The sequence below is a fragment of the Carcharodon carcharias genome, chromosome 11 (genome assembly GCF_017639515.1).
Source record: "Carcharodon carcharias isolate sCarCar2 chromosome 11, sCarCar2.pri, whole genome shotgun sequence".
NCBI lineage: Eukaryota > Metazoa > Chordata > Chondrichthyes > Lamniformes > Lamnidae > Carcharodon > Carcharodon carcharias.
Genome location: NC_054477.1, coordinates 73,563,123 through 73,588,195, shown reverse-complemented (window position 1 = coordinate 73,588,195; position 25,073 = coordinate 73,563,123). Strand labels below are relative to the sequence as shown.

At 44.3% G+C, this 25,073-nt stretch overlaps 1 protein-coding gene across 3 annotated transcripts in view; it reads left to right on the top strand.

Moving 5' to 3' along the window:
* Window positions 1-24,867, top strand: part of LOC121284420 (transmembrane protein 182-like) — a 91,974-nt gene extending 67,107 nt beyond the window's left edge. For 2 of the 3 annotated variants that reach the window (XM_041199869.1, XM_041199870.1), the window contains 2 exons: window positions 15,683-15,820; window positions 23,858-24,867. In XM_041199869.1, coding sequence (XP_041055803.1) covers window positions 15,683-15,820; window positions 23,858-24,099 — 380 coding nt within the window. In that variant the 3' untranslated portion in view covers window positions 24,100-24,867. The remainder of the gene's footprint in view (window positions 1-15,682; window positions 15,821-23,857) is intronic. The other variant, XM_041199871.1, reaches the window with a different exon arrangement.
* The last annotated feature ends 206 nt before the right edge of the window (window positions 24,868-25,073 follow it).

Genomic DNA, 25,073 nt, shown 5'->3' with positions numbered 1-25,073 from the left:
ACTTTCAAATGAATTTCGCTGAGGCCAGCTCGGAGTGTGTGCCACCAGTAGCAAATGCAAGGTCGGTGTTAGATAAACCCAACTCCTTAGCTTGGCCCGGTCCCCTCCTCCTTCTCTGATGACCAGGACTTGGAGCCTAGTCTATCTGTCTCTAACTCTGTTTCTTAGGTGAAAAGGCAAAAAGGTTTTATTAGTTAGCTCTGCTGATTGACACTTTTTAATGATTATTTTTATTCATTACTCATTTTTAAATGATCAATTTATTGCTTTGTTTTCTGTTTATGTTTTCTTCATATCTTAGCTTTTTTTTTTGAAGTTCATTTTTAATATTGTGCCAAGTGCTGCTGAGTTTCTTGCTGAAGGGAATGAAAGGCTCACAAGAGTTTGTTTGTTTTTTGCACACCTGGAGTTATTTTTGCTCCACTAAAAACAGGATGTGTTAGAAGTGCTCCAGATATCTGGTGACAATTGTGCAGAGATAAACAGAAGTCAATGACCCTCTGTCAGAAATTATGCTGATCATGGATCTGAAGCGTTAACTTTGTTTCTGTGGTAATCTGTTGTGCAATATACTAATATACCTCTGAGAGGAATGTTATTATTGAAGATCTCATGATCTTAGTATCCAATAGTATAGTAGCACGGGCTACCTCAGTAGTGAGCAGCCTAGAGTTAGAGTCTGTACTGTAGAGACAGGGTTTGAGTTGTAAACACACAAGTGTAGCTGCTGAGTTCCTTTGTAAATAAATAGAATGTGTTCTACATTAGAACTGCTGATGTACTTGGTCTGTGGTACCAATTCGGCCATCCAGAAACAAGTGTGCAACCCGGATCCATTAGTCCAACTAAACTAGTGACCAGGATCCAACAGTTTCTCTCTCTACAGATGCTCCCGGCCTAGCTGAGTATTCCTAGCATTTTCTGCTTATATTTCAGATTTCCAGCACCTGCAGTTCTTCGCTGTCCTATTGTAAGCTCCATGCTGGGCATTTGTAAGTGTGGTTAGTTTCAGTTTAAAATGAGAAGATATTTACCACTCAATGCAAAATGTAATTTACCTGTTAACAAAGCCCACTTGTGCAGATAGAAATAGAACGTTTATAGTAGGCAAATTGGTTGGTGCTAATTTACTGGAAGGTTTTGTCATTTTTAAACTTGGAAGCGAAACCAGAAGTCATGCGCCAACAGAATAAGTCATTGTTAGTTCAAGTTATTCTCATTTTTGCATAGGATTGTTGAACCACTCATGAGGTTCAAGTCTTTTGGACTTTCTGACCGGTATTGCAGATGGCTAGGTTCAAAGAAGCAAAGCTGGTTGCATAATATAAACAATCAAGTTGTGTGTAATTAAAAAATAGGAACAAAGGAACAGGAATTGGCCATTCAATACAATGATGGCTGATCATCCACTTCAATGCCTTTTTCCCACACTATCCCCATATCCCTTTAGGTCATTGGTAGGTAGAACTCTATCAATCTCTACTTTAAATATAGTCAATAACTGGGCTTCCACAACCCTCTAGGGTAGAGAATTCTGAAGATTCAAAACCTTCTGAGCTAAAAAAAATTGTCCTCATCTCAATCCCGAGTGAATTCCCCCTTATTTTGAGATTGTGTCCCCTGGCTCTAGACTTCCCGTTCAGGGCAAACATCTTACCTGCATTTACCCTGTCTATCCCTTTAAGTATTTTGTAGGTTTCAATGAGATCACCTCTCATTCTTTGAACGTCTAGAGAATACAGGCCCAGTTTCCCCAATCTCTCTTCATAGAAAAGTCTCCCCATCCTGACAAGAAGTCTGGTCAACCTTTGTTGCACTCTCTCTGTGGCAATAATATTCTTCCTACTGTAAGGGAACCAAAACTGCACACAGTACTCTTAAGTGTGGTCTAAGCAAGGTCCTATACAATTAACCAAGACTTCACTACTCCTGTACTCAAATACTCTTGCAATAAAGGCTAACATACCACTAGCATTCCTAATTGCTTGCTGCACCTGCTTGTTAGCCTTCAGTGACTTATTGACGAGGACACCCAGGTCCCTTTGTACATCTACACTTTATAACCTCTTACTATTTAAGAAATACTCTACATATTTGTTCCTTCTACCCAAGTGGATAACCTCATATTTTTTCACATAATATTCCAACTGCCATGTTCTTGCCTATTCACTAAGTCTGTCCAAATCCTCTTGAAGCTGCTTTGTATCTTCCTCACAACATGCATTCCCACCTAGCTTTGTGTCATCTGTGAACTTGGAAATATTACATTTGGTCCCACATCCAAATCCTTGATATATATTATGAACAGCTGGGACCCATGTACTGACCCTTGCGGTACCTCATTAATCACATCCTGCCAAGTGCCTATTTATCACTGCTTTCATAACAGATTCCAGCATTTTTCCTATTATTGATGTAAGGCTAACAGGTCTGTAGTTCCCCATTTTCTCTTTCCCTCCCTTCTTAAATAGTGAGGTGACATTTGCTACCTTCCAATCTGCAGGAACCATTTAAGGGCAAGTAGGGATGAGCAATAAATGCTGGCCCAGCCAGCGAAGCCAACATCCCTTTAATGAATAAAAAAAAATCCCAGAATCTATTGAATTTTGGAAGATGATCACCAATGCATCCACTACTTCCATAGCTACCTCTTTCAACACTCTGGGATGTAGAATCTCAGGTCTCAGGGACTTATCAACTTTCAATCCCGTTAATTTCTCCAACACAATCATCTTACTAAGACTAATTTCCTTCAGTTCTTCATTCTCCCTAGTCCCTTGGATCTCTAATTCTGAGAGATTTCTTGTATCTTGCTCAGTGAAGACAGACACAAAGTAATCATTTAGCTTCTCTGCCATTTCTCCATTCCCCATTATAAATTCTTCTGACTCTGCCTGTAATGGACCCACATTTGTCTTAGCCAAATGTTTCCTTTTTACGTACTCTTTTGAAGCTATCACAGTCTATTTCTAGATTTTTCGCCAGTTTACATTCATATTCTATTCTCCCTTTCATTATCAGTTTCTTGGTCTTCCTTTGCTGTATTCTAAAATCCTCCCAATCCTCAGGTTTACTACTATTTCTGGCAACTTTATAGGCCTTTTCTTTTAATCTTACACAATCCGTAACTTCCTTTGTTATCCATGGTTGACTGACTTTTTTGGGTTTTTGTGCCCTGAAGGACTATATACTTGCTGTAAACTATGCAACACTTCTTTAAAGACTATCCACTGCCTATGTATTGTCATGCCTTTTAATATATTTTACCAATCCACCACAGTCAATTTGCCCCTCTTCATAATTTTCTTTGTTCAAATTTAACATCCTGGCTTCAGAATGAACTACCTCACTTTCATACAAAATGTAAAATTCCATCATATTATGGTCACTCATCCCTAAAAGTCCTTTTACAGCAAGATTATTAATTTTTTGTTACATAATACTAGATCTAACATAACCTGTTCTCTAGTCAATTCATCAACATACTGGCCTAGAAAACCATTCTTAACACACTCCAGAAACTCGTCCTCCACAGCATTACTGCTGATTAAGTTTACCCAGTCTAAATGCAGATTGAAGTCACCCATGATCACTGTGTTACCCATGCTATATGCTTCTCTAATCTTCTGATTATTACCATGTGCCACACTACCACTACTGTTTGGTGGCCTATAAACAAGGTCTCCAATGTTTGCTGCATTGTCTGACAAATCCTTGGTTGTAAAGCATATCATATTGAAACTTGAGCTTTCAATGTGCTTTAATAAGTAGAAGCACAGAGTAAAAAAGCTAAGAAGTTTTGCCAAACCTATATAGAACAGGTTGAGCCAATTGTCACTATGGTTCCCGGTTCTGGGCACCTGAAGGATGTGAGGGGAGGGTTAAATGGGGGGTGGAATAAAGGGCCCAGAAACAGGAGAAGCAAAGGGCCTGCTCCCTGGCCCTGATCTCTTGTCACTACCTGCTGAGCAAGTACCTAGAGGGCCTCCAATCACCTTGATGATGCAAGACATCTCTTTTGTTCTGCCTTTTCAACCAAGAGCTCCAATGCAGAGTCAGAAAGCCAATATGCCCTCTCTCACCCATGATTGTTGCACACTACACTATTCCCAAAGATCTCAGCACGTCCAGCAGCCACAATGCACACTCACTTTAAGAAGTTCAAACTATCTTTAAATAGTGCTAGGTACTTGTGATATTGGGACCTCTTCTGATGCAGGCAGCCAATGAAAAATGCAGGGTGGGTTAGCTGCATGCAGAAATCATGGTAATCTGTGGGTAGCACAAAGTTGGAGTCCTTCCTGTGTTTCAATCAATGTGGCTGTGGGTTAATTGCACATTGTACATTTTTTGGGCCTTATCCAGCTTAAATCTTCCTCCACCCATTATCTTTTGTCTATTAAAATTAATGATCAGAAAATCACTTTATTTGCAGCCATGATGTGTTCACTATGAGTGCCCCTCAACACTAGCAGCTTAGTAGTGCAAAATCAGCCCTTAGGTCCGCAACAAGAAACATCCAGTCCATTATTTGAATAGTAGATAGTTGTTTGGTAGTACAAAACCTGAATATTGTTGAAGAAAGAGACATTTCAAAGCTTTTCATCTTGCACTCATCAGGACACTTGGGGAAAACAACAATTTGTAATATATGAGAAGAGAGTGCTGATTGGTTGGCAAGTGGACTCAGATTGGTAGATATATTACCATGGAGAATCCACCAATTGATGGTGACTGTCAGCTAACTGCCAAACATTGTTTGAAATTTAAACCCGGCAGCTTGACCCTGATTGGTCAATGCATTGCCCTAAGGAATGAATCAGCGAATGGTTGTCACTTATTTTGTTTAGCTGGCTTTGAACTGGATGGGGTCTTGAAATTTGTTCCAAAGAAAATTGTCAGAGTGGTTATATTGTGTAGTATGCTGCTGCCAAATATATCCATCAATGAAGACATATGCTTGCTTAAAGGTGGAGGCCAGCTAAAAGTCCCAACAATCTAATGGGAAGGTGATGATAGAAAGATAGCAGAGGCAGAGCAGAAACAGGAAGCAACACTCTTCCTCCGACTATGACATAGGGATATTTTTCCCGAAGTTAGTAATCTAATAAATTGGGTGCTCTTTTCAGGATTTTTTAATATAAAACTAGCTTTCTGTTATTACTGTAAATCTTGAAAACATAAATTTAGAAAGAAAACAATGACTTTAGAGCTTATGGAAATTCATGATATTGTGTGGAATCCTCCCATGTTTGCACTAAGTGCGATAGCGGGCAGGGAAAGGACGTTTTACCTGCCGACCATAATGGTGGCTTTTCACGACATATCATCCAATTCCCGGCATGTCCCGCCTCATTTATAATTCATTCTGGGGAAACACACTGGATTGCTGGCAAGGCAGGCTTTGATTCACCCTTGCCAGCCTCACCTCAGACTTCAGTAATCTGAGAGCCACATTTAAAGCCACCCCTTCACAGAGCTAGCAGTCTTCAAGGGATAGGAAGCTGCTGGGAACTGATGGCTGCCAAAGGGAAGAAGCATGCTGTCCCCAGATTTAGCAAAGCCTCCCTCAAGCACCAACTGGATGCAGCGGAGGCCCATTGTGATGTCCTCTACCCCCAGTCTGGGTGAAGACCACCAAGCAAGGTCAGCAATCCAGCACAGGAGGCAGTGGCAGCGGTGGTCAGCGCCAACACCCTGCAAAAGAGGACAGCCACCCCATGTCAAAAGAGGATGAATGATCTCACCCATTCCGCCAGGGTAAGTCACTCTTCTCATCACTCTCAATTCACACGCTCATAAACTCATCACACGTTCACAGGGATCTCACACCTCAAGGGACAACACCACTAACTCTCACACACACCTTCACATCCCCATCAGGCACCTTTCCTCTGGAGCTTGTGTCCTCATCCTGTCCATGGCTCCGCTCACCACATGAACATTCCATGCAGTGACATGCTTCCTGCTCACACTCTCCCCATCTGTTTCCATGCAGGAAAAGCCTGCTTACATCAGCAGAGAGAGGTCCCAGAGTGGGGGTGGAGTGGCCCACATTAGGCCCCTCACTCACTTTGAAGAGCATGCCATTGTGCTGACTGGTGAGGACATAGACCATTCCTGTGTGATGGTGAGGTCAGCAGCGAGCACCACTGAGGATCCTGCACCACATCATCCTTCTTTCAATGCAACTGTGAGTGCTCTCTGTCCTGCTTTTGATTCTCTGACATGCACAAATTATTTCTACTTTGGTTTACAGGGAGCTCTGCCAAGTGACCGACACCTTCAGCCAGCCAGTCCCTCAGCTCCATCCACATCCTCACCTCCAGCCAAGAGGACACCTCTTCCATTGAGGAGCTAGAAATAAGCAGCATGGAAGACCCATCACAGTGCTTATCCCCACCCTCTACCAGTGCAGAGACATACACCTTGGTGGGACCTCGATCAAGAACAGGCTCAAGTTCACAATCTGGTGGTCACTGCATGGACATGTGCTTCCAGGGGGACATAGGTTCAGCCAAGCTCCCCGGCACTCGGAGGACTGCTGGGGAAGATGCATCTGTGAGGTCCAAGTCAGATGATGAGCCTCTGGATTTGGCCTTCCAACTCATTGTGAAGAGTCAGCAAAAGGCAGGGAACATTATGCAGATCTGTTGGAAGCCCTCAACAGAGTGGTACACAAGTTGGAGGAGTGTGTCTGCCTGCTCTCTGATGAAGTGGTGCCCACATGAGTGCATGTTGAGGTCTCCAAGAGGAGATGGCGGATGCCATGGAGACCGAGGTGCAGCAGAACACAGAAATGCACACAGACCTGTACTCCATCACGGTAGCAATGGGTGAATTCGTACAGTGGCAACGCAAGGGGGAATCGGGGCATCTTGAAGTCCCTCCAGGTGCTCCTTCCCCTCAAGGAGTCAGGCCAAGGACCTCAGGCACCCGAAGGGAGGAGGAGCAGCAGCTGGCTCATCTACTGGGGAATCTCAGAATCTTCCTGTCCCTCCGAGTCCCCTTTGCCTGTGACCCCCCCCCCCTCCACCCAAACTCTCCCTCTGGGGAGGACAGCCTAAGGAAGATGGGCCCTCAAGGCCTTGGTTCTCTGGAGGATGCATGCCAAAGTCATCAGAGGCAACAGGGCCAACCATTGCACAGGCTGTCTCCACCCCTCCTGCAGATGTCAGGGCAGCACCTAGGAAATGTGGCAGGCCTAGAAAAGTTAAGAATTTCTGATCACAGGTGCTTGCACGGGTTGACATTTTGTCACCTTATAAACTGAAAATATATTCAGTTTCACTGAGTTATGCATTATAGTGTCTTTCAGTTTCATTTACATGTTTCACGGTTCTCCCCTACATCCCCTCCAACAACCACTGGCAATTCAGCTGCATGCAGCTGGACCACGAGTGATTCTGGAGGGGAGAAGTGTGTGTCTGGCAGGGCCTTTTGGAGCCTCGTGCAAGCACTCTCCCATGCACGCGGAGCCTTCTTCCATCACACTCATCTCAATGTCCCGTGTGTTTTCAACGCTGCCTGCTGGCGTTCTCTTTCAGTTGTCCATCTGAGCTGACCTGCATCTCTGTCCAACCATTGAATGCACTCCCTTGTAGCACCTGTGCCCATCCAGCATGAGGCTCCACTCATCATGGCCATTGTAAGGTTTGTTTTCAGCTCCCCTGTCCTTTCCCCTCCCCCAGTTACCCATGTCCTTCCCACCAACACTGTTGGCCTCTCCACATCACCCACCAACCCGAACCCTAGTCTTTCCAGGATGTCCAGGTGAACATGCACGTTCCTTATTTTCCTGCGAGTCCCATCCCCCTCCACATTAACCTCCCTGACCACCTCCTTCTCGCCTCCAGGGCACGTGTCTGCCTCCAAGTCTTCAACAACCATCCTCGCCATCCCTGCTACTGTTACTCATACATCCTCACCCTCCCACCCTTCTGGCTCACTCTGCCCCTCTCATTCTCACCTTTCCCTCCTACCATGTCACCCTGAGTTTGCTCCCCAGAAGGCAGCCACCAACTCCACAGACCTCTCCCTTGCACGTTCACCTGGACATCGCCCCCATGACTCCTTCCTCCCCAGGACCTGCTCCGAGCTCCTCCCCCGTTCTGAGCTCCTCCCCCCTGCTCTGAGCTCCCTCCCCTGCTCCAAGCTCCCTCCCCCGCTCCGAGTTCCTTCCCCGCTGCGAGCTCCACCCCCGCTCCGCGCTCTCCCCTTCCTCTGACCTCATCCCCCGGTCACACCTTCCTTCCTCCTTACACCTACCATCCCAGTTACATCCTCATCCCCCTGTACTCTGTCTCCCACGCTCCAATCTCACCATCCTGGCACCTTTGTTCCCTCCTCTTCCAACCACATCCTCGCCCCTCACAATAGCGTTCCCCGCCTCCCAGCCTCACCCTTCCCATCACCCCACTACACCTTTCCCTTCCAGTCAAGCTTAGACCTTCCACTCGCGCCCCCCCCTCCCATCGGCAATCAGCCATAGCAGCCCATGGCCAAGACTGTGATGTCCCAGACATCAACGTCATCTGACCTTCTGTGAGCTGCTTTGTGGCAGAACCATGTCCACCACAATCCACCCAGCATGCGATGCACATGTTCCTCCAGGGTTTGATTGTTGTAGGGCTCCAGCATCTTCTACCTCTTGGATGTCTGTGATGCGTGCAAGGCCCTAACTTCTGCACGTCACACTTGTCAAGATGTGCTCTGCACCGGCATGTTTTCTTGCCAATGTGGGCGATAAATTTGATGTGAGGCAATGATTCCGGCGAGCAGGTTTTATAATTAGATGCAGATGTATTAAAGTGATGTTCCCGACATGTAGTGGCGGGAAAGGCAACCTGGCATTGACGGGTGAAGCAGAAGATTGCAAACTGGTTTCACGATAGCATGAAACCAATTTTTGGCCTTCTTGCCATACTGTCCATGCAAAATTCCAGCCATTATTTTGTGTCTAACAGGAAAATAGCTTAGGTGTTATTTTTATGGTCTTCCAGAAGGCAATTAATAAAGTCCCTCAGAAGAGACTGTTAGCTAAAGTTGAAGCTCTTACAATTGAATGCAAGTTATTGACCTGGTTAGGAAATTGTCTGAGTGGCAGGAGAACGAGAATAGGGATTGTTGGCAGGTGATCTAATTGGATGTGACTAGTAGTATCCCACAGAGATCTGTGTTAAGGCCTTGGGGCTTTGTACTCAGCAGCCTGTCTGCACTTCAGCTGCAGATGTTGGGGTGGTACTACATCATAGTGATCACAAGCATGAGAGAAAGAGCATAAAGGTTCACCATACCTTAATATGATAGTTAATGGTCAGGTGTGATTAAATAGTCTTATTTCCTTTATTCATGCACGTTGGATAATCTGGTTAATAGTGTGAGCGTCTGCATAATAGGTAGCAATCCGGTATGGGGGAAGGCAGTGAAATGCCCTCTCCATGGTTGGGAAGGCAATCACAGAGCGGCTTGCCGATAGGCAATGGTGTGTTGCTCTCAGGAGGACTTGTAGAGGTCCCATGGGTCTAAGGTCTAAAGCAGAAGGTATACTAAAGGCATTATGCCTGCTGGAATGTGGTGTGACTGAGAGACTCATAGTCTTTCCTCACGTGCCTTTCCATTGCCCTTGCATCTCTTGCAGGAACCCCAATTTCTGACCTACCAGCTCTGCTCCCTCCCCCCGACCCTCCTTGTCGGATGGAGAGTTTGGCTCCTCCAGGTCAGTGGTTGGCAATTCCTCCTCCCTCTGCTGTACAAGTTTATGCAGTGCACAGCTGACACGGATAAGTGTGGATACCTTCTGAAGCGCATGTTGCAGAGCTCCACCAGAGTGGTTTAGGCAGTGGAACCGAATTTGCAACAAGCTGGTACTCAGCTCAATCGGCACCCAGGTTGATCTATGGTATTGATTATAATGTTTCACGGCTGGAGCTTCAGGGTGCCTCATTATTGTCATCAGCCAGCTCTTCAGCGGATAACCTGTGAGCCCCAAAAAACAGCGCCACTTGGGTGTGACGTAGCATGTAAACATTATGGGAGCTTCCTGGGAAGCAAGCGCATAGCTGGAGTATACACCTTCTGTGGTCACACACCAATTGGGGTGGAATCAGTAACGCCGCAGACTGGTCCCATGAAGCCCTGATTTCCTCATGTGTGCAATCGATAACTCTCTGCACGTGAAAGGTCTGCAATGGCACCGAAGCTCTCAGATCTTTCAACCTGGCTCTCAGGCTCCATCCTATATCACTCAACTCTCCGGTCCTTTTAAAGAGGACATCTATCACTTTTTACAGCGATGAGTGGCTTCCTGGGCAATGCTCCGCATGGCCCCAGTAGAGCCCTTGAAGGAGCCACTGGCATAGAAGTTTCATACCGCAGCCACCTTCAAAGGCACAGGCATTGGGTTGCTTCTGAGTCCCAAGGCCTCAGGTCAGCCTGCAGCAGAGCACACAGATCACTGTCGACTCCATTAGGCATCTACAATCATCACTGGCATTATCTCCTAGGTATTTGGAGGTAGTTGAGGCTAGACCTTGTCTACTCTGGGACACAGCAATGATCTTTGTCTGACTAGCCCCTGATTGGCTCCATCTTGAACATCTGCAGTATTTGGACCAACCACAGGTTGAGCCCCTCGATGTCCCCCTGCCATTTGTGCATCTGCACCCAGTTCCAGCTTCGCTCTGACCTGCTCCTCCTCTGACCGGGTCTCCAGAAACATTGGGTGGATGAGACCCACGTTGGCTGCTAGTGCTCTACAGATGTAAATAACCGGGCAAGGTTGTATTCTCCCTGGGTCCCTGGCCTTAAGAACCACGTGGTTTCTGTGGCCGAAGCACGTCTTCCACAGCTGTCAGGCTCCTGCACCCAGTTAGATCACCCCCGACCTCCCGAGATCACCCCCGACCTCCCGAGATCACCCTCGACTTCCTGAGATCACCCTTGACCTCCCCACAATGAACCTCGACCTCCCTACAGTAAACCTTGACCTCCCCTATGATGATTCACAGCCTCCTTTCCCCTCTTCAAAGAAAATGTCTGAGTTGTTTCAGACAGCTCCAAGTGGCTTACTGTTTGACTTCAGGTCAGATGTGGCAACCCACTGAATTTAAGCATATTACTAAACAGAGGTAAAGAAACCCCCAACAGGGATCCCCCTAGTAAATATGAGTGAAGAGGGAAGAGCCCAGCGCTGAATCCCCGCTTGCCTGGGAGGCATGGGAAATGTGGTGTATAGAAGACCTTCCCCTCACAGACTGACTTGCCTGCTCAAAGCCAGCTTTAAACAGCCAGGAAACTGAATGCCCATGTTCCACAGGCGTCCCTCACTTAATGCCAAAGGTACCATTTAATCACAAGAAGTCCCATGTTAATAATTTATAATAATATGCAGAGACATTGAAATTACCTTCCCAGTGCATGGAGTAGATATTGCTGACCCCCTAACCATCCCTAATACCCCCGCTGACAGGATAATCGGGCCTTTTATTCCATTGTCAGAGAATTGACACAACACCTGCCCCACAATTCGGCATCCTCCCTGCCTCATATCCTGCTCCCTCTGCCAGCATCAAATTCCGCCCATGGTCTTTGCACTGTGATACTTCTTGACACATCTGCATTTTATTTAGCAACTTGATTAACTCTGCTTAATCTAATTAACAATGTTTATCCCTCAATCAACCTCACAAAATTGTCTGGTCATTATGACATTGCTGTATGTGGGAACATGTACAAATTGGCTGCAATGATTCCTATGTCACAATGGTGATAACACTTTGAAAACATTTAATTGGTTGTAAAGCATTTTGGGACGTCTTGTGGTCATGAAAGGTGTTACATAAATGCACGGCGTCCTTTCTTTAACTTTTGGATTTACACAGATCGTCAGTGTGCTGACTGTCTGAAAACATCTGCCCTTTTTTTTTGCTGTATCACCCGTTTGCTTTCAGGAACTTTTCATCCCCTGTACATAAAGGTGTAGTGGCAACATAACAGGAGCCTAACCATCGACTTGCTTCTGCCTGTTTGCTATTGCTGGAGGCTGAGTTCTCACATGACCACTAAGATATTTGAGGACAGATTTCTCCATTCAGTACTTAGTTTTGAACTTTCATCAACAAGCAAGTCATCTTGGAGCTGCTTCACCCCTATTTAGACCCTCTTCTGTCCCCTCCCACAAGAAGGATTGCCCTTGGCCTTCACCAGGTGAACAGCAGGCACTAGAATCTTCTCATGAACAGCACAACTCACTAACATGTGCAAATGTCCATTAGCCTACTAACCATGGCATGGACACAAACATTATGGCACCCAGCTACCAACATGAATCAACAATTAAGACAATGGCCAAGATTACCTGAGAAACACACTAAGACCGTTAGTGGGCAAAAAAAATGGCATTCCACCCGCCAGCCGCAATGGTGGGTTTTTGTGCCATGTTGTGCGCTTCAGGCTGCATTAATTATTCATTCACAGGGAACATACTATTTCACTGGCAGGCGCATCTAATTCGCTGCCCTGCCATAACCACAGCACTCCTTATCTCCATATTTAAACGACGCCCCTGCAGAGCATTCGCACTTTCTGTAGCCTAGGACACCTCTTTTGAAGACATGGCTTCCAAAGGTAGAAAGAAGTATGTTGTGCCCGGATTCAGTGACGCCTCACTGATGGGCCTGTTGGACGCAGTGAAGACTTGCCATGATGTTCTCTACCCTCGCTCTGGCCTCAGTACTTCCAGCAAGGAGAGTAATCCGGCTTGGGAGGTGGTCACAGTGGTGGTCAGTGAAAAAGCCCTGCAGAAGAGGTCAGCCAACCAGTGCAGGAAGAGGATGAATGATCTTCTCTGTTCTGTCAGAGTAAGTCAATCATTTCATTGCCCTCAACTCGCACACTCGCAAGTCCATCACACGTGCACAAGGATCTCAGGACCCCTATGGTGTGTTTCACCACTGTCCAAGTTGCAGCATGAGCCTCATTGTACCTTCTCTCAGCACGAGTCTGAAGCCTCCGCACTTTTGTCTGACCCCACAATCATTCACACTAACACCCTCCGACTCCCAACTTGACCCCACCCAATTGCCCCACCAACCCAACCTGACCTTCCCTCCTCATCTCACTATCCTTTGACCAGACCTGACTACACCCTAACCAGCCGACTACCCACCCCTGACCCAATCTGACTAGCCCCCAACCTGACTACCTCTCATCACCCAACCTGAAGAACCCCACCCCCGACCCACCTCACTCACCTACAACCTCACCCACCAGCCACCCTACTCACCTACCACCTCACTCCGCTACAACCTCACCCACCTGCACCCTACCCACTTACTACTTACCCACTTACATCACCCCACTGCTACCCTACCCACCTTACTCTCATGCGCACTTATCCACTTAAATATCACCCACCTATCCATACTACCACCCTCCCTATTCACTCATTCACCCATTCTCTAAGATTCACACTTATTAAACTTATCATAGGGCAGCTAGTGCTGTAAAAAGCGATGCTACAGCGCTGCGCTGCAGCTCTTCAATAGACACTGTGCTTCACATTTCTGGAAAAGTCAGGCTTGGAAGACCTGGCAAAAAATGTGGGGCAGTGTTGGAGCAGGCAGAAGTTCGAGTGGAGTGGCAATCTGATGATGGTTGCCGCTTTGCAGAAGACCTGAGCCATTATCATTTTCAAAAAGGAACAAATATGTGCAGAAAAACCTGAAACTGACTCAAGTCTGGAACTTACAATTTTCTCCAACATAGCTGAAAAACTTTGGTCAAACAAGTAGGCTGATACAAACGCAACAGACCAAATAGCACTTTTCCATAATTTTTATGATTTCACACAATCAACGACAGTAGATTGAATGGATGACAGTGAACAACTTAACATCACTCTGCCTGACAGAGGGGCAGGCTCAGTGAGAGCAGGTGTATACATTGTGGGTATAATCGAAGATTTGGCTATATTCTTCTGCAGCTGCTAGCTTTTTCCATAGAGATGATGAGGGTCTGTGCTTAAGATCAATGCAAGTAGATTTCCTATAAACTTCCGTGTTCTTTGTATCAAGCAGCCATAATGTCTTAAGATGCAGCCTGCATGTTGTTTTGATATGGCACACAAAGCTCCTGCTGGTTCCCTTTTTTAGGTTTAAGCAAGCAGTTTAAAATTCCTAGTCATGAAGGATGAGAAAAAGATTTTGACCAATCATGGAATAGCCTTAAGTAGCCCCCAGGTACCCAGCAAGAGGACCAAAGGACAAGAGAATGTGAGGAAAGAGAGAACCCCAGGGAAAGAAAAGGGAGAAAGAGGGAGGACCAGTGGGTGCATAGTTGAAGAATAAAAAGAGAACAGATGAACAAAGCTTTAGAGATGGTGCGATGGTCAAAGGCGTGCATAAGTGATTGGGGGAAAGGAGGGGAGATTGGGAGGAAAATTAGGACATATTACATATTCTTGCTTGTGTTTCACTGACTATTTCTTTCCTTTAAATTGAAGTGCCTTCTGAAATTAGAATAGACCTTTTTGCAGTATTCTGTGATATTTTGTAAAAGTGCAATAAAATAAATATATAGGGGCAAATTTAAATTACCTGACCTACCATGAGCTGGGAGGCCGATAGCACAGCGAACCCAGAATTCAGGCTTTCCAGAATTTATACTTTCCAGCATGAAGGGGAACATTGACTTGCAACCTTTAACTCCACATTATGCCCGTGAGGTCCCCAACTGGTTGCCTGTCTGGCAGCCAACCTGATAACTTTGGCTTCTGATAGGGTGGGTAGTAGTTTGGTGGAGAAAATTCCACATTTCAATTAGGGGAGAGATGAGAGGTTGATTTTGGTGTGTGAGGGAGCCAATGTGAGTGCTTGAGTGGGAAGAGTGGTCGGAGGTGGAGGTTGGAGTGAGGAAGACGGGGGTCAGAGCTGGGGGGAATCGGTGATCTTGGTTTGGGGAGGTTATAAGGGTTGTTGCAGATATCGGAGGCCTTAGGAGATGGGTTTGGAAGATAGAGGGGGAGATCAGAGGCTTCCAAATGAAGGCAGCAGAGATCAGAAGGGGAATGTGTATCCAAGGCTGGGGGGATCGAGCCAGGGATGCTGGATCTATCAGAAAATGGAAGGGCATTTATCCCCTGAATACAGTAGTCCTTGCCTGAGTTTTGCTGGTGGGTTTCCTGAGGCAATAAGGCATACCGCTTCTTTATAATAGCCAAAGTGCCAACCCACCACCTTGGATTGTGTTGGTCAGCCACGGTCCCTGTCCCATCTCTGTTAAAACCAGAAGTGGGTGGCATGGGGACGGGATTCAGACTTCTAACTTTTTAATCCCCCACCTGACCCAAACTCCTCCATTTTTTGAGGTTAAAATTCCCCATAAAATTTGTTTCTCAGTGTAACTTTTTTCCTGAAGCTCTCAAAGGAATTGATGTGCAGAAGGGTCACCCTGAAAGGCGAAAGGCTGTTACATTAAACTGTTGTACATACTGGCAAAACCATTAGAGAGCTGTGCATGAATCTGTGTCTGAATTCACTAGATGTTAGTGCACTTTGCAGAGATTAGCTCCAGCAGCAGTGCTGTCAGATGAGTCCCTTCAGCACTATTAGAATGCGGAATTATATTCACATATGAGAAAAAAATTGTTAAAATTATAAATTTGTGCTCTTTGTTTTTCTAGTCTATCGTCGTTTGTGGAGTACGCTGATGTTTTTGGCAGTAATATTTATTACAATTGGATGCATAATCATTACTTTGAAAGCGTTTTCTGAAACTTACCAGATGTATAAAATTGTGGGGGCCATATTTTTGCTGTCTGGTAAGTGATACATTTTTTGGACAGTGTTGTTTTACTTGCACTATGTAAATTGCACTTAGCTTCTTCCCACTGCTTGTCCTGGGTGGTATGAGAATTTTTCATGGCTGTGTGGAGTTTATAAAGTCAGGGTGGCGAGGAAACCAGCAAAGGGGGAAAACCCTGCTTGACTTACCCTCACCAATCTATACCTATTGTATTGGTAGGAGTGACCACTGCACAGTACTTGTGATACCAAAGCCCCATCTTCACACTGAGAATACTGTCCATCGTGTTGTGTGACACTACCACTTGTGCTAAATGGGATAGATTCAGAACAGATCCAGCAGCTCAAAACTGAACATGAGGCGGTGTGGGCCACCACAATCTGTAACCTTGTGGCTCAACATATTCCTCACTACCGTTACCATCAAGTCAATAAATCAACCCTGGTTCAGTGAGGAGTGCAGGTGAGCCAAACCAAGTATATCTAAAAACAAGGTGCCAACCTGGTGAAGCTACAATGCAGGATTACATGCATGCTAAACAGCAGAAGCAATGTGCAATAGATATAGCTAAGTGATCCCACAATCAACAAATCAGACAAAAGATCTGCAGTCTGACCACATCCAGTCATGAATGTTGGTAGACAATTAACCAGCTAACCAGAGGAGTAGAATCCGGAAACATCCCAATCCTTGACGTTGGGGGAGCCTAGCACGTCAGTGCAAAAGACAAGGCTGAAGGGATTTGGTCAATGCGCTGTGGGTTAATTTATTAATACTAGGTATACTCGAACAGATATACATGAGTATAAAACTTGAAGACATTGGAACTGTGTTCTGCTCACAGGCAAAAGCGAAACAAAAACTGGATTGAATGACACACTCCCCTTCTTGTGATGTCATACTGACATCTCTTAAAGGCATACTGCAACATCCCCCTTTCTTTTTAAAGATACTTTTCCCCCTTCCAAAGAAGTATTACATAAGTGTATAGAACTGATGTATCTATGAGTTTCTAAAGTGTAGAGGTAATCTGTTGGCACGCCCAGCTCTTATAATGGTAACCTTGCCAGGCGGTTTCTTTAATTGCTCACAGTGACCTGTGGGGTTGTCAATCTTGAATGATGGTCCTGGTTGCATTTGGGATCTAATCTGCAATGTAATAGGACTTCATGGTGTTTGAGGAGCTGGAATGGATCTGATTTGTCCTCGGTTACATTGTTGCACCTTTGTGTATAATGATCTCATAGGACCTTGGTTCTGAATAAATCCTTGTCATCTCGATTGGTTGCCACGTAACCTTCTGTACGATCCTGGATGTGAACTTATAATCCCAACTGTAAACTTGGCAATGCTATGCTGGCATTTTCATTGTGCACGTTGGTCATTTTCTCTTGCAGTTTTAAAAGTTGCTGTCTAGTTTCTGAGTGTAGAATGTGTCAGACTGGGTAAATTGGTGCGCGCTAGTCTGCCAAACATGAGCTCTGCTGATGATGGAAAAGTTGTTCTCAGAAGTAACATTGTAGTGTGTAGATCTTGATTGGTCTGTCTACATTTGAGAATTAGGGATTTCATTGTGCGAATCATTCACTTAGCTAGGCTGTTAGATCTAGGATAATGAGAGGAAATAGTGTGATCAATATTCCATTTCTCTCACTTTTCCTGAAAAGGCTTACCAATAAATTGTGGATCGTCATCTGTAATGATCTCTCTCGGTACACCAAATAAACTGAGGGTGCATGGCAGTTTGCTTAGTGTGTTGTGCAGTTGTTGTAAAATGGGATACTTGGTAAAGTAGTGGACGATGACAAAGAAGTCAGTACCATGGACATGAAAGAGATTGGGTGCAGTTTTGGACCAAGGATGGGTAGAAATTTCATGTGGAATCAATGGTTCTTTATGCTGACTTGGCATTTGCTCTTCAAATGCTTCACACTTCCTGATAACTTGAATGTCATTGTTCATATGTGACAAAAAGTCTGTCTCGCTTGTGAGTCTTCTTGTCCGATCCATGCTCATGTGTGAGTGATGAAGTTGCTGAAGAATATCAGGTTGCAACGATTCAGGTATTGTGCCCTACCATGGGAGATGCCTAGCTCGTCCCCATAAGGCAAAAACTGTCTCACATGTTTGTGGACTTGCTGAATTGAATCAAGTCATCCTTCAAAGATGGTTTTTCACAGTTTCTGTCGTGCAGAATCTTTTGCTGCTGCTTCTTTTAGCTGTTGACATTTTCACAATATGTACCAGAACAGTTGATGGACTTGCATTCTCCTGCAAGTGTAACATTGCAGCTCCCTTGAAACTGCTGATTTTGTCAAAACAGCCTGGATGTTTCAATGTTAGGTTGTGAACTGAGATGATAGGAGTTATTTCTGAGGTTGATCTGCCATGTGAGATCTGACTGATTCCATGGATTGTCACTAGTACGAGGTCACGGCATGCCAGTAAACCTACAACACTTGGCCTTTAGTGTTCATGATGTAGAAAATCTGTGACACCTAGGAGGATTGATTGTACTTGTACTCCAGGACTTTGGATCTTGCACATGAAATTTGTGAACTGTGGTACACTGAAAGTTTCAGAGCAGTAAGTTTCTCCATTGCCTTCTATGTCTGTGGAATTCACAGAGGTAGTATGTTGGCACTGGCCCCTGTGTCAATCTTGGCCAGTAAGGAATAGTTAACAACTTTCTTAGGGCAGATAATTCAAATCTTGGTGAATACTTCGGATGGTGAGATGGCACCAATATTTTCCATGAGATTGATGGTGTGAAACATGTGTTCACCGCTTTTTGTCTCATTGTGCACGTCATTGTCGCTTTCTGGTTTGTCAATCACCTCCTGTATAAGTTTCTGACAGGATACCAGATGGTCATTCTTATAGCTTGAAGGTACCTTTTGTGTACAGTCTGTTTGGATGAGTGCACAGTTCTTTGTAGCTGCATCAGCCTTTGCTGTATTGCACTACCACTGCTAATTGCCCTTTCTGCCACATGCCTTATAGAATTGATGAAAATCTAGGTGTTTCCTTGATGCATGCAGAAGGCCACACCTTCCATTTGGCTTCCTAGGTTTGGGTGTCCCAGTGAGTGTGTCAACAATGGGGTTGTACTTAGGACCTGTAAATTTCATTGACCTACGAGGATCACTTTGTACTTGTGTCCATCCTTGAGTAGTTTGTCGTTGCTGTACATTTTGAGGTTGTATACTAGATCTCTCTGGAATGCTTCCATGGGAATGGAGCGATCGCCAACTCAACAATTCTGTCTTAGTCCTATGTCCGATAAAGTCAGTTTGTACCCTTTTCTCTGCATCTGCTGATGAAGTGGTCTATAGATTCTGTAGGCTGATGTCGAAATGACATGAACTATAGTCAATGAATACAGAAGTTTAACCTGATTCTTAACTAGTCTTCCAATGTAGTCCATATCTTTTGGGGATCCTTTACCTCTTCTTAATACTGACATGTTCGGCCTGTGTAGACCTTCAGTCCCAATTGCCAGGCAAATTTTTATGGCTTGTTTTTCTGGCTCAGATACATCTGAATCAAGAAACTATAGCTCTGTACGCTGCTTAAACATTTTGAATTCAGATAATAGGTCAGTCACATTCCAATTCAAACTGGGGAATTTTGTGGACATTTTGAAAATATCTCTTTGACCTTCCTTCTCCTGTAGTAGCTGGGATGAATGTCATTGTGGCCGCTTTCACGCGCTTTTCTGAAGATCTAACCTTTACAGTTGGAAACTTCTTTGGTTCAATCTTTATGATTTTTTTTTGTTTGACTCTCCCTCGCTCACTATCATTCAGGCCCACAACCTGTTCGCTCACCTTTCCTGACTGAGTAAACCCAGTGCTGGTCCTCTTGATGTGCTGTCCTGCTCACCACGAGGGATCTGTCTGCTTACCAGCTCTTTACTTGAGCACTGCATCTTCAAAGTTTATCTGCACAGTCAGCACACTGCATTCCCAACAATCCCTTACGCTTTGTTGACTTTGTTATGGTCAGACCAAAATGTTGAGGGTCATCTCATGCCATGTCGCATGATATAAGGCTTTCACCATGCCATACCTGTATTTAACCTTGCTGCTACCCTGATTGCTGCTGAGTACTATGTTTTGTTTTTACTATGATATAGAGACTCCAATCGCTCATAAGGGATTGAGTAAGCACGTGTGTTCATTTATTAAGACTAGGTACATGTGAACTGTTAATCATAGGTATAAATCTTCAAGATATCAGAGCTGTGCTGTATTCTGCTCACAACCAAAATCGAAACTAAAACTGGATCACATGACGCACTTCCCTTCTAGTGAAATCATGCCGCTGTCTCTTAAAGGCATATTACAACATCTGCAACCATCTTCAGCCAGAAGTGCCAAGTAGATAATCCATCTCAGCCTCCTTCTGAAGTCCCCAGCATTTCACGTGCCTGTCTTCAGCCAATTCAATTCACTCCACATGGTATCAAGAAATGAAGGCACTGGATTCAGCAATGGTTATGGCCCTGATAACATCCCAGCAGTACTACAGAAGGCTTGTGCTTCAGAACTAGCCATTGCCCTAGCAAAGCTGTTCCAGTATAGCTACAACACTGGCATCTATCTGACAATGTGGGAAAATAGCCCAGTTATACCCTGTATATAAAAAGTAGGACAGTTCCAACACAGCCAATTACTAGGACTAGCTTTTAGTTAGCCTGGGTCTCTGGATTACGAACCCCATGAGATTACCACTACGCCACCATCTCCCTAGCAAGTCCTAGAGTTCTCTCTTCCTGTTTGTCAACTTCCATGAAGGACACTATTGAACTGTTGTCACCTCACAAACAGTGCATAAGTGACCTGCTCAGTGAATGTGTGCACAACAACAACTGAGTGGCTGTTGCTGATATAGAGGCACCAATCGCTCAGTTTAGAAGAAGCCTGAGGTATAATGGTTTAGAGTCCCAGTGGCCTGAATGTTATGCTCCTCCGCTGGTGGGTTTTTAGGCAGGGGGGGGAGCATGAAATTGAAGGAATGGGATTCCCTCCAGAGTGAAATGGCTGCGGGCACTCGGAGTCGTTTGGAAGCGAGATCCCGCCATCTGAAAAATTCAGGCCTGTGACTTAATAGGCCATGCGCTGCTCTACATATGCTGATGATAGACTCCAATTCTCACAACGAGTGGCAAGGGTAAATGACCTCCTTGTTGAATCACAGCCACTTTATACACTGTGCCTCTGTGAGGCTCAAGGGTGGTGTTCTGTTTCAGCATACACACATACTGTCATGCTGCTGGCTGGCGCTGTTGCCTCCTTTGCTCTCCTGTAACAGCACAGGCATGTCTTTGCTGTATTCCTAGTCCTGTGCCTGATTTGTTGGGTCCAGGTTCAGTAACTCAGAACCAGAAATTCTTGTGAAACTGTTCTTGCCCTCCAAAAACTCATTATGCAAAAGAATCTCATAAAAAGAAACCTGCCAAAAACATTCTGGAGACCTGCTACAACTAACTGGAGAATTTCCTTAATGGCGATGAGGATCCCTTTAAATGCTACTTCTGAAATCTGCTGCCAAGTGTTCCAGTCGGGAGCAGGAGCTGTGTTAACATTTAAATAATGCCTGCATTTATTGCTGCCAGGAAAACCTGCTGTATACTTGAATATATCTGGTGGCAGGTATACCTCCAACCTCATTCTGATACGGAACATTACACTTCGAATTTGACTTGTGGTGCCCGTTTTGGACATTGCAAATGTGCCAAATACATACCAACTTCTACTTCCATATCTCTGCACCATTCTCCTGGTCAGTGTCGCAGGCTGATCCAAATCATTCTATTCTATTCCATCCCAGCCTGAACTTCTATTTGTAAGCTGTGCATTCTTTCTGTCACCTACTGTGTGACATTGCCTGCTTCAGCTCCTACCTCAACCTATCTGCTTCTGCACTGAAACCTCTAGCTATATTATTGCTGCATTTAAATTCTACTATTCCAATGCTGGCTTGTCATGCTCATATTACGTAAACTTCAGCTGATGCTAAAATACTCTACTGGCCGCACCTTATTCTGTAGCAAATGCTCATCATCTTCTGCCACTGTTCTTGCTGATCTTCATTGGCTCCCAGTCTTCTGAAACCTCTATTTTAAAGTTCTTATCCTTGTGTATAAATCCCTTCCTGTAGCCTCCTCCAGTACTACCACTGAAATGGCTGAAATTGAGATCAATAGATTTTTTGAGGGTGAAACATAGAAAATAGGAGCCGGAGTAGGCCATTCGGTCCTTCGAGCCTGCTCCGCTATTCATTACGGTCATGGCTGATCATCCAACTCAATAGCCTGCTCCTGCTTTCTCCCCATACCCTTTGATCCCTTTCGCCCCAAGAGCTATATCTAACTCCTCCTTGAAAACATACAATGTTTTGACCTGAACTACTTTCTGTGGTAGCGAATTCCACAGGCTCACCTCTCTCTGGGTGAAGAAATTTCTCCTCATCTCAGTCCTAAATGGTCTACCCCGTATCCTCAGACTGTGACCCCAGTTCTGGACTCCCCCACCATCGGGAACATCTTTCCTGCATCTACCCTTTCTAGTCCTGTTAGAATTTTATAGGTTTCTATGAGATCCCCCCTCATTCTTCTGATCTCCAGCGAGCACAATCCTAACCGACTTAACTTCTCCTCATACGTCAGTCCTGCCATCCCAGGAATCAGTCTGGTAAACCTTCGCTGCACTCCCTCTATAGCAAGAACATCCTTCCTCAGATAAGGAGACCAAAATTGCACACAATGTTCCAGGTGTGATCTCACCAAGGCCCTGTATAATTGCAGAAGAAATCCCTGCTCCTGTACTCAAATCCTCTGGCTATGAAGGCCAACATACCATTTGCCTTCTTTACCACCTGCTGCACCTGCATGCTTACCTTCAGCGACTGGTGTACGAGGACACCCAGGTCTCATTGCAAATTCCCCTCTCTCAACTTATAGCTATTCAGATAATAATCTGCCTTCCTGTTTTTGCTACCAAAGTGGATAACCTCACATTTATCCACATTATACTGCATCTGCCATGCATTTGCCCACTCACTCAGCTTGTCCAAATCACACTGAAGCATCTCTGCGTCCTCCTCACAGCTCACCCTCCCACCCAGCTTTGTGTCATCTGCAAATTTGGAGATATTACATTTAGTTCCCTCATCTAAATCATTAAAATATATTGTGAATAACTGGGGTCCCAGCACCGATCCCTGCGGTACCCCACTAGTCACTGCCTGCCATTCGGAAAAAGACCCATTTATTCCTACTCTTTGTTTCCTGAATGCCAACCAGTTTTCTATCCATCTCAATACACTACTGGCAATCCCATGCGCTTTAATTTTACATCTTGAGGGACAAAGGGCAAAGATGGGTTAATGAAGCTGAGGCACAGATCAACCACAATCCACTGGAATAGTGGAAGAAGCTTGAAGGGCTAATTGGCCTAGTCTAGATCCTATATTTCTATCTGCCCCCGGACTTAAATCATCAAACTCTAGCCTCTTGTCGCCACCCTCCCACCCCACCTCAAAACTGCCGTTATCCTAATATTAGCGGCTTTGCAGTAAGCCACTGAGACTCTACACTCTGGAATTCAATATCTAAACCTCACCTCTTTCTCATTCTCTAAGTTCATCCTTAAAATCCATTTCTTCTACCAGGCTTCTCATCACTTCTAATCTTTCCATCTTTGGCGCAGTGTGCATTTTTCCACCTGTCTCTGAAAGTCTATATAATGCAGGTTGTTGTTGTTCTGCAGGAACAAATTAAAAATAACTTCCTGATGTTCCAAATGAACTCTCAAAGATGTAGAAAAATCATTTCTTGTAAATATATTGGACTAATGCAGCTTAATAATGAACAGTCTTCACATTCAACGGAGATGTCAATGGATCAGTCAAAATTATCTATTTAAAGTTTATCTGTAGACACAATGTACTTTTTAAAATCAGTAAATGTTTTGATTTGTAAGCAGGTTTAATAAAGTCTAAAAATGAAACATTTTAATTGAATTCTACCCTTCACTCTTACACTTAGGTACTTTGAATGCACTGTCAATCATCATGTATGCCTATTGGATATCAGCTGTACGTCAAATGATGGCTGCAGATGAAATGACTATACAAGTCAATACAGGTTTAAACATTGGCAAGACTGAAGTGAAATATGGCTGGTCTTTCATGGCAGCTCCTGTTGGAATATTATTCTCTTTGATTGCAGGCTTGTCGTTCTTGAAAGTAACTGGTATTGCTTACAAGGAAAGCAGTAGCATCATTTAAGTGTATATACTACACAACCAAACACAAAACATGAAATGTATCAAGATATTTTATCCTGTTAAAATATAAAAAGATGTTAATGTGATAATCTGACATTTGCTTGTATTCAATAATTATTCTGTAGCTTCTGAATTTTAACTGCATCTTCAGTTTTTAATATTGTATGACATGTTTAATGTTGCTACACAGATATAGCTGGTGTGATTTGCTTCAATTGTCTTATGTAATTTTTAAGATCATGTATTAGGGTCTCATAACATCGTTGTGGGGAGTAAAGAGTTATTATGATTTGCTGGAGAGGAAGTCATTATAGCCGATAAACCCAAGCTGTTTTCGAGTTGTATTTTGTTTTCCTTACCCTGTACTTGCCCACTAAATGGCAGACAAAACACACCTGGCCAGCTGCAGCTGTATTTTGTTTTTCTTTATTTTTTTCATGCTAGGCCAGCATTGATTGCCTATCCCTAATTGCCCTTGAGAAGGTAGAGGTGAGCTGTTACCTTGAACCGCTGCAGTCCATTTGGTGTAGGTACAACCACAGTGATGGGTTATACAAAACATGGAAAAAAAATTCTCTTTGTTTTGTAATTATTTGAGTGTGGTATAAAGATTTTGTTTTAAAAGAAAAAGTTGTACATCATTATATTGAGATACACAGTTGAAAGGCATTGTTTAATTACCTAGAGCATTTGTAAACCTGGGGGTAATAGGTAAATAGCAGACATATGTAATGTTACATTCTGTAAATAAACCCATTATTAAGAAAAATATTTGTGTCTAGTTTCATACTTCAACTGGTGTGGAATCGACTTAATAGAAAGATGCAGTCATATTCCTGAATAACGTCAACAATGGTGAAGGATGGCATTTAGCAATGCATTAAGCATAAATATCAACCCCTGATTGTTTTCAAGTTAGGATTAAGGAAAACAAAGAATGAACTAGATTGGGAATTTTTGAGAATATCTGAAGAA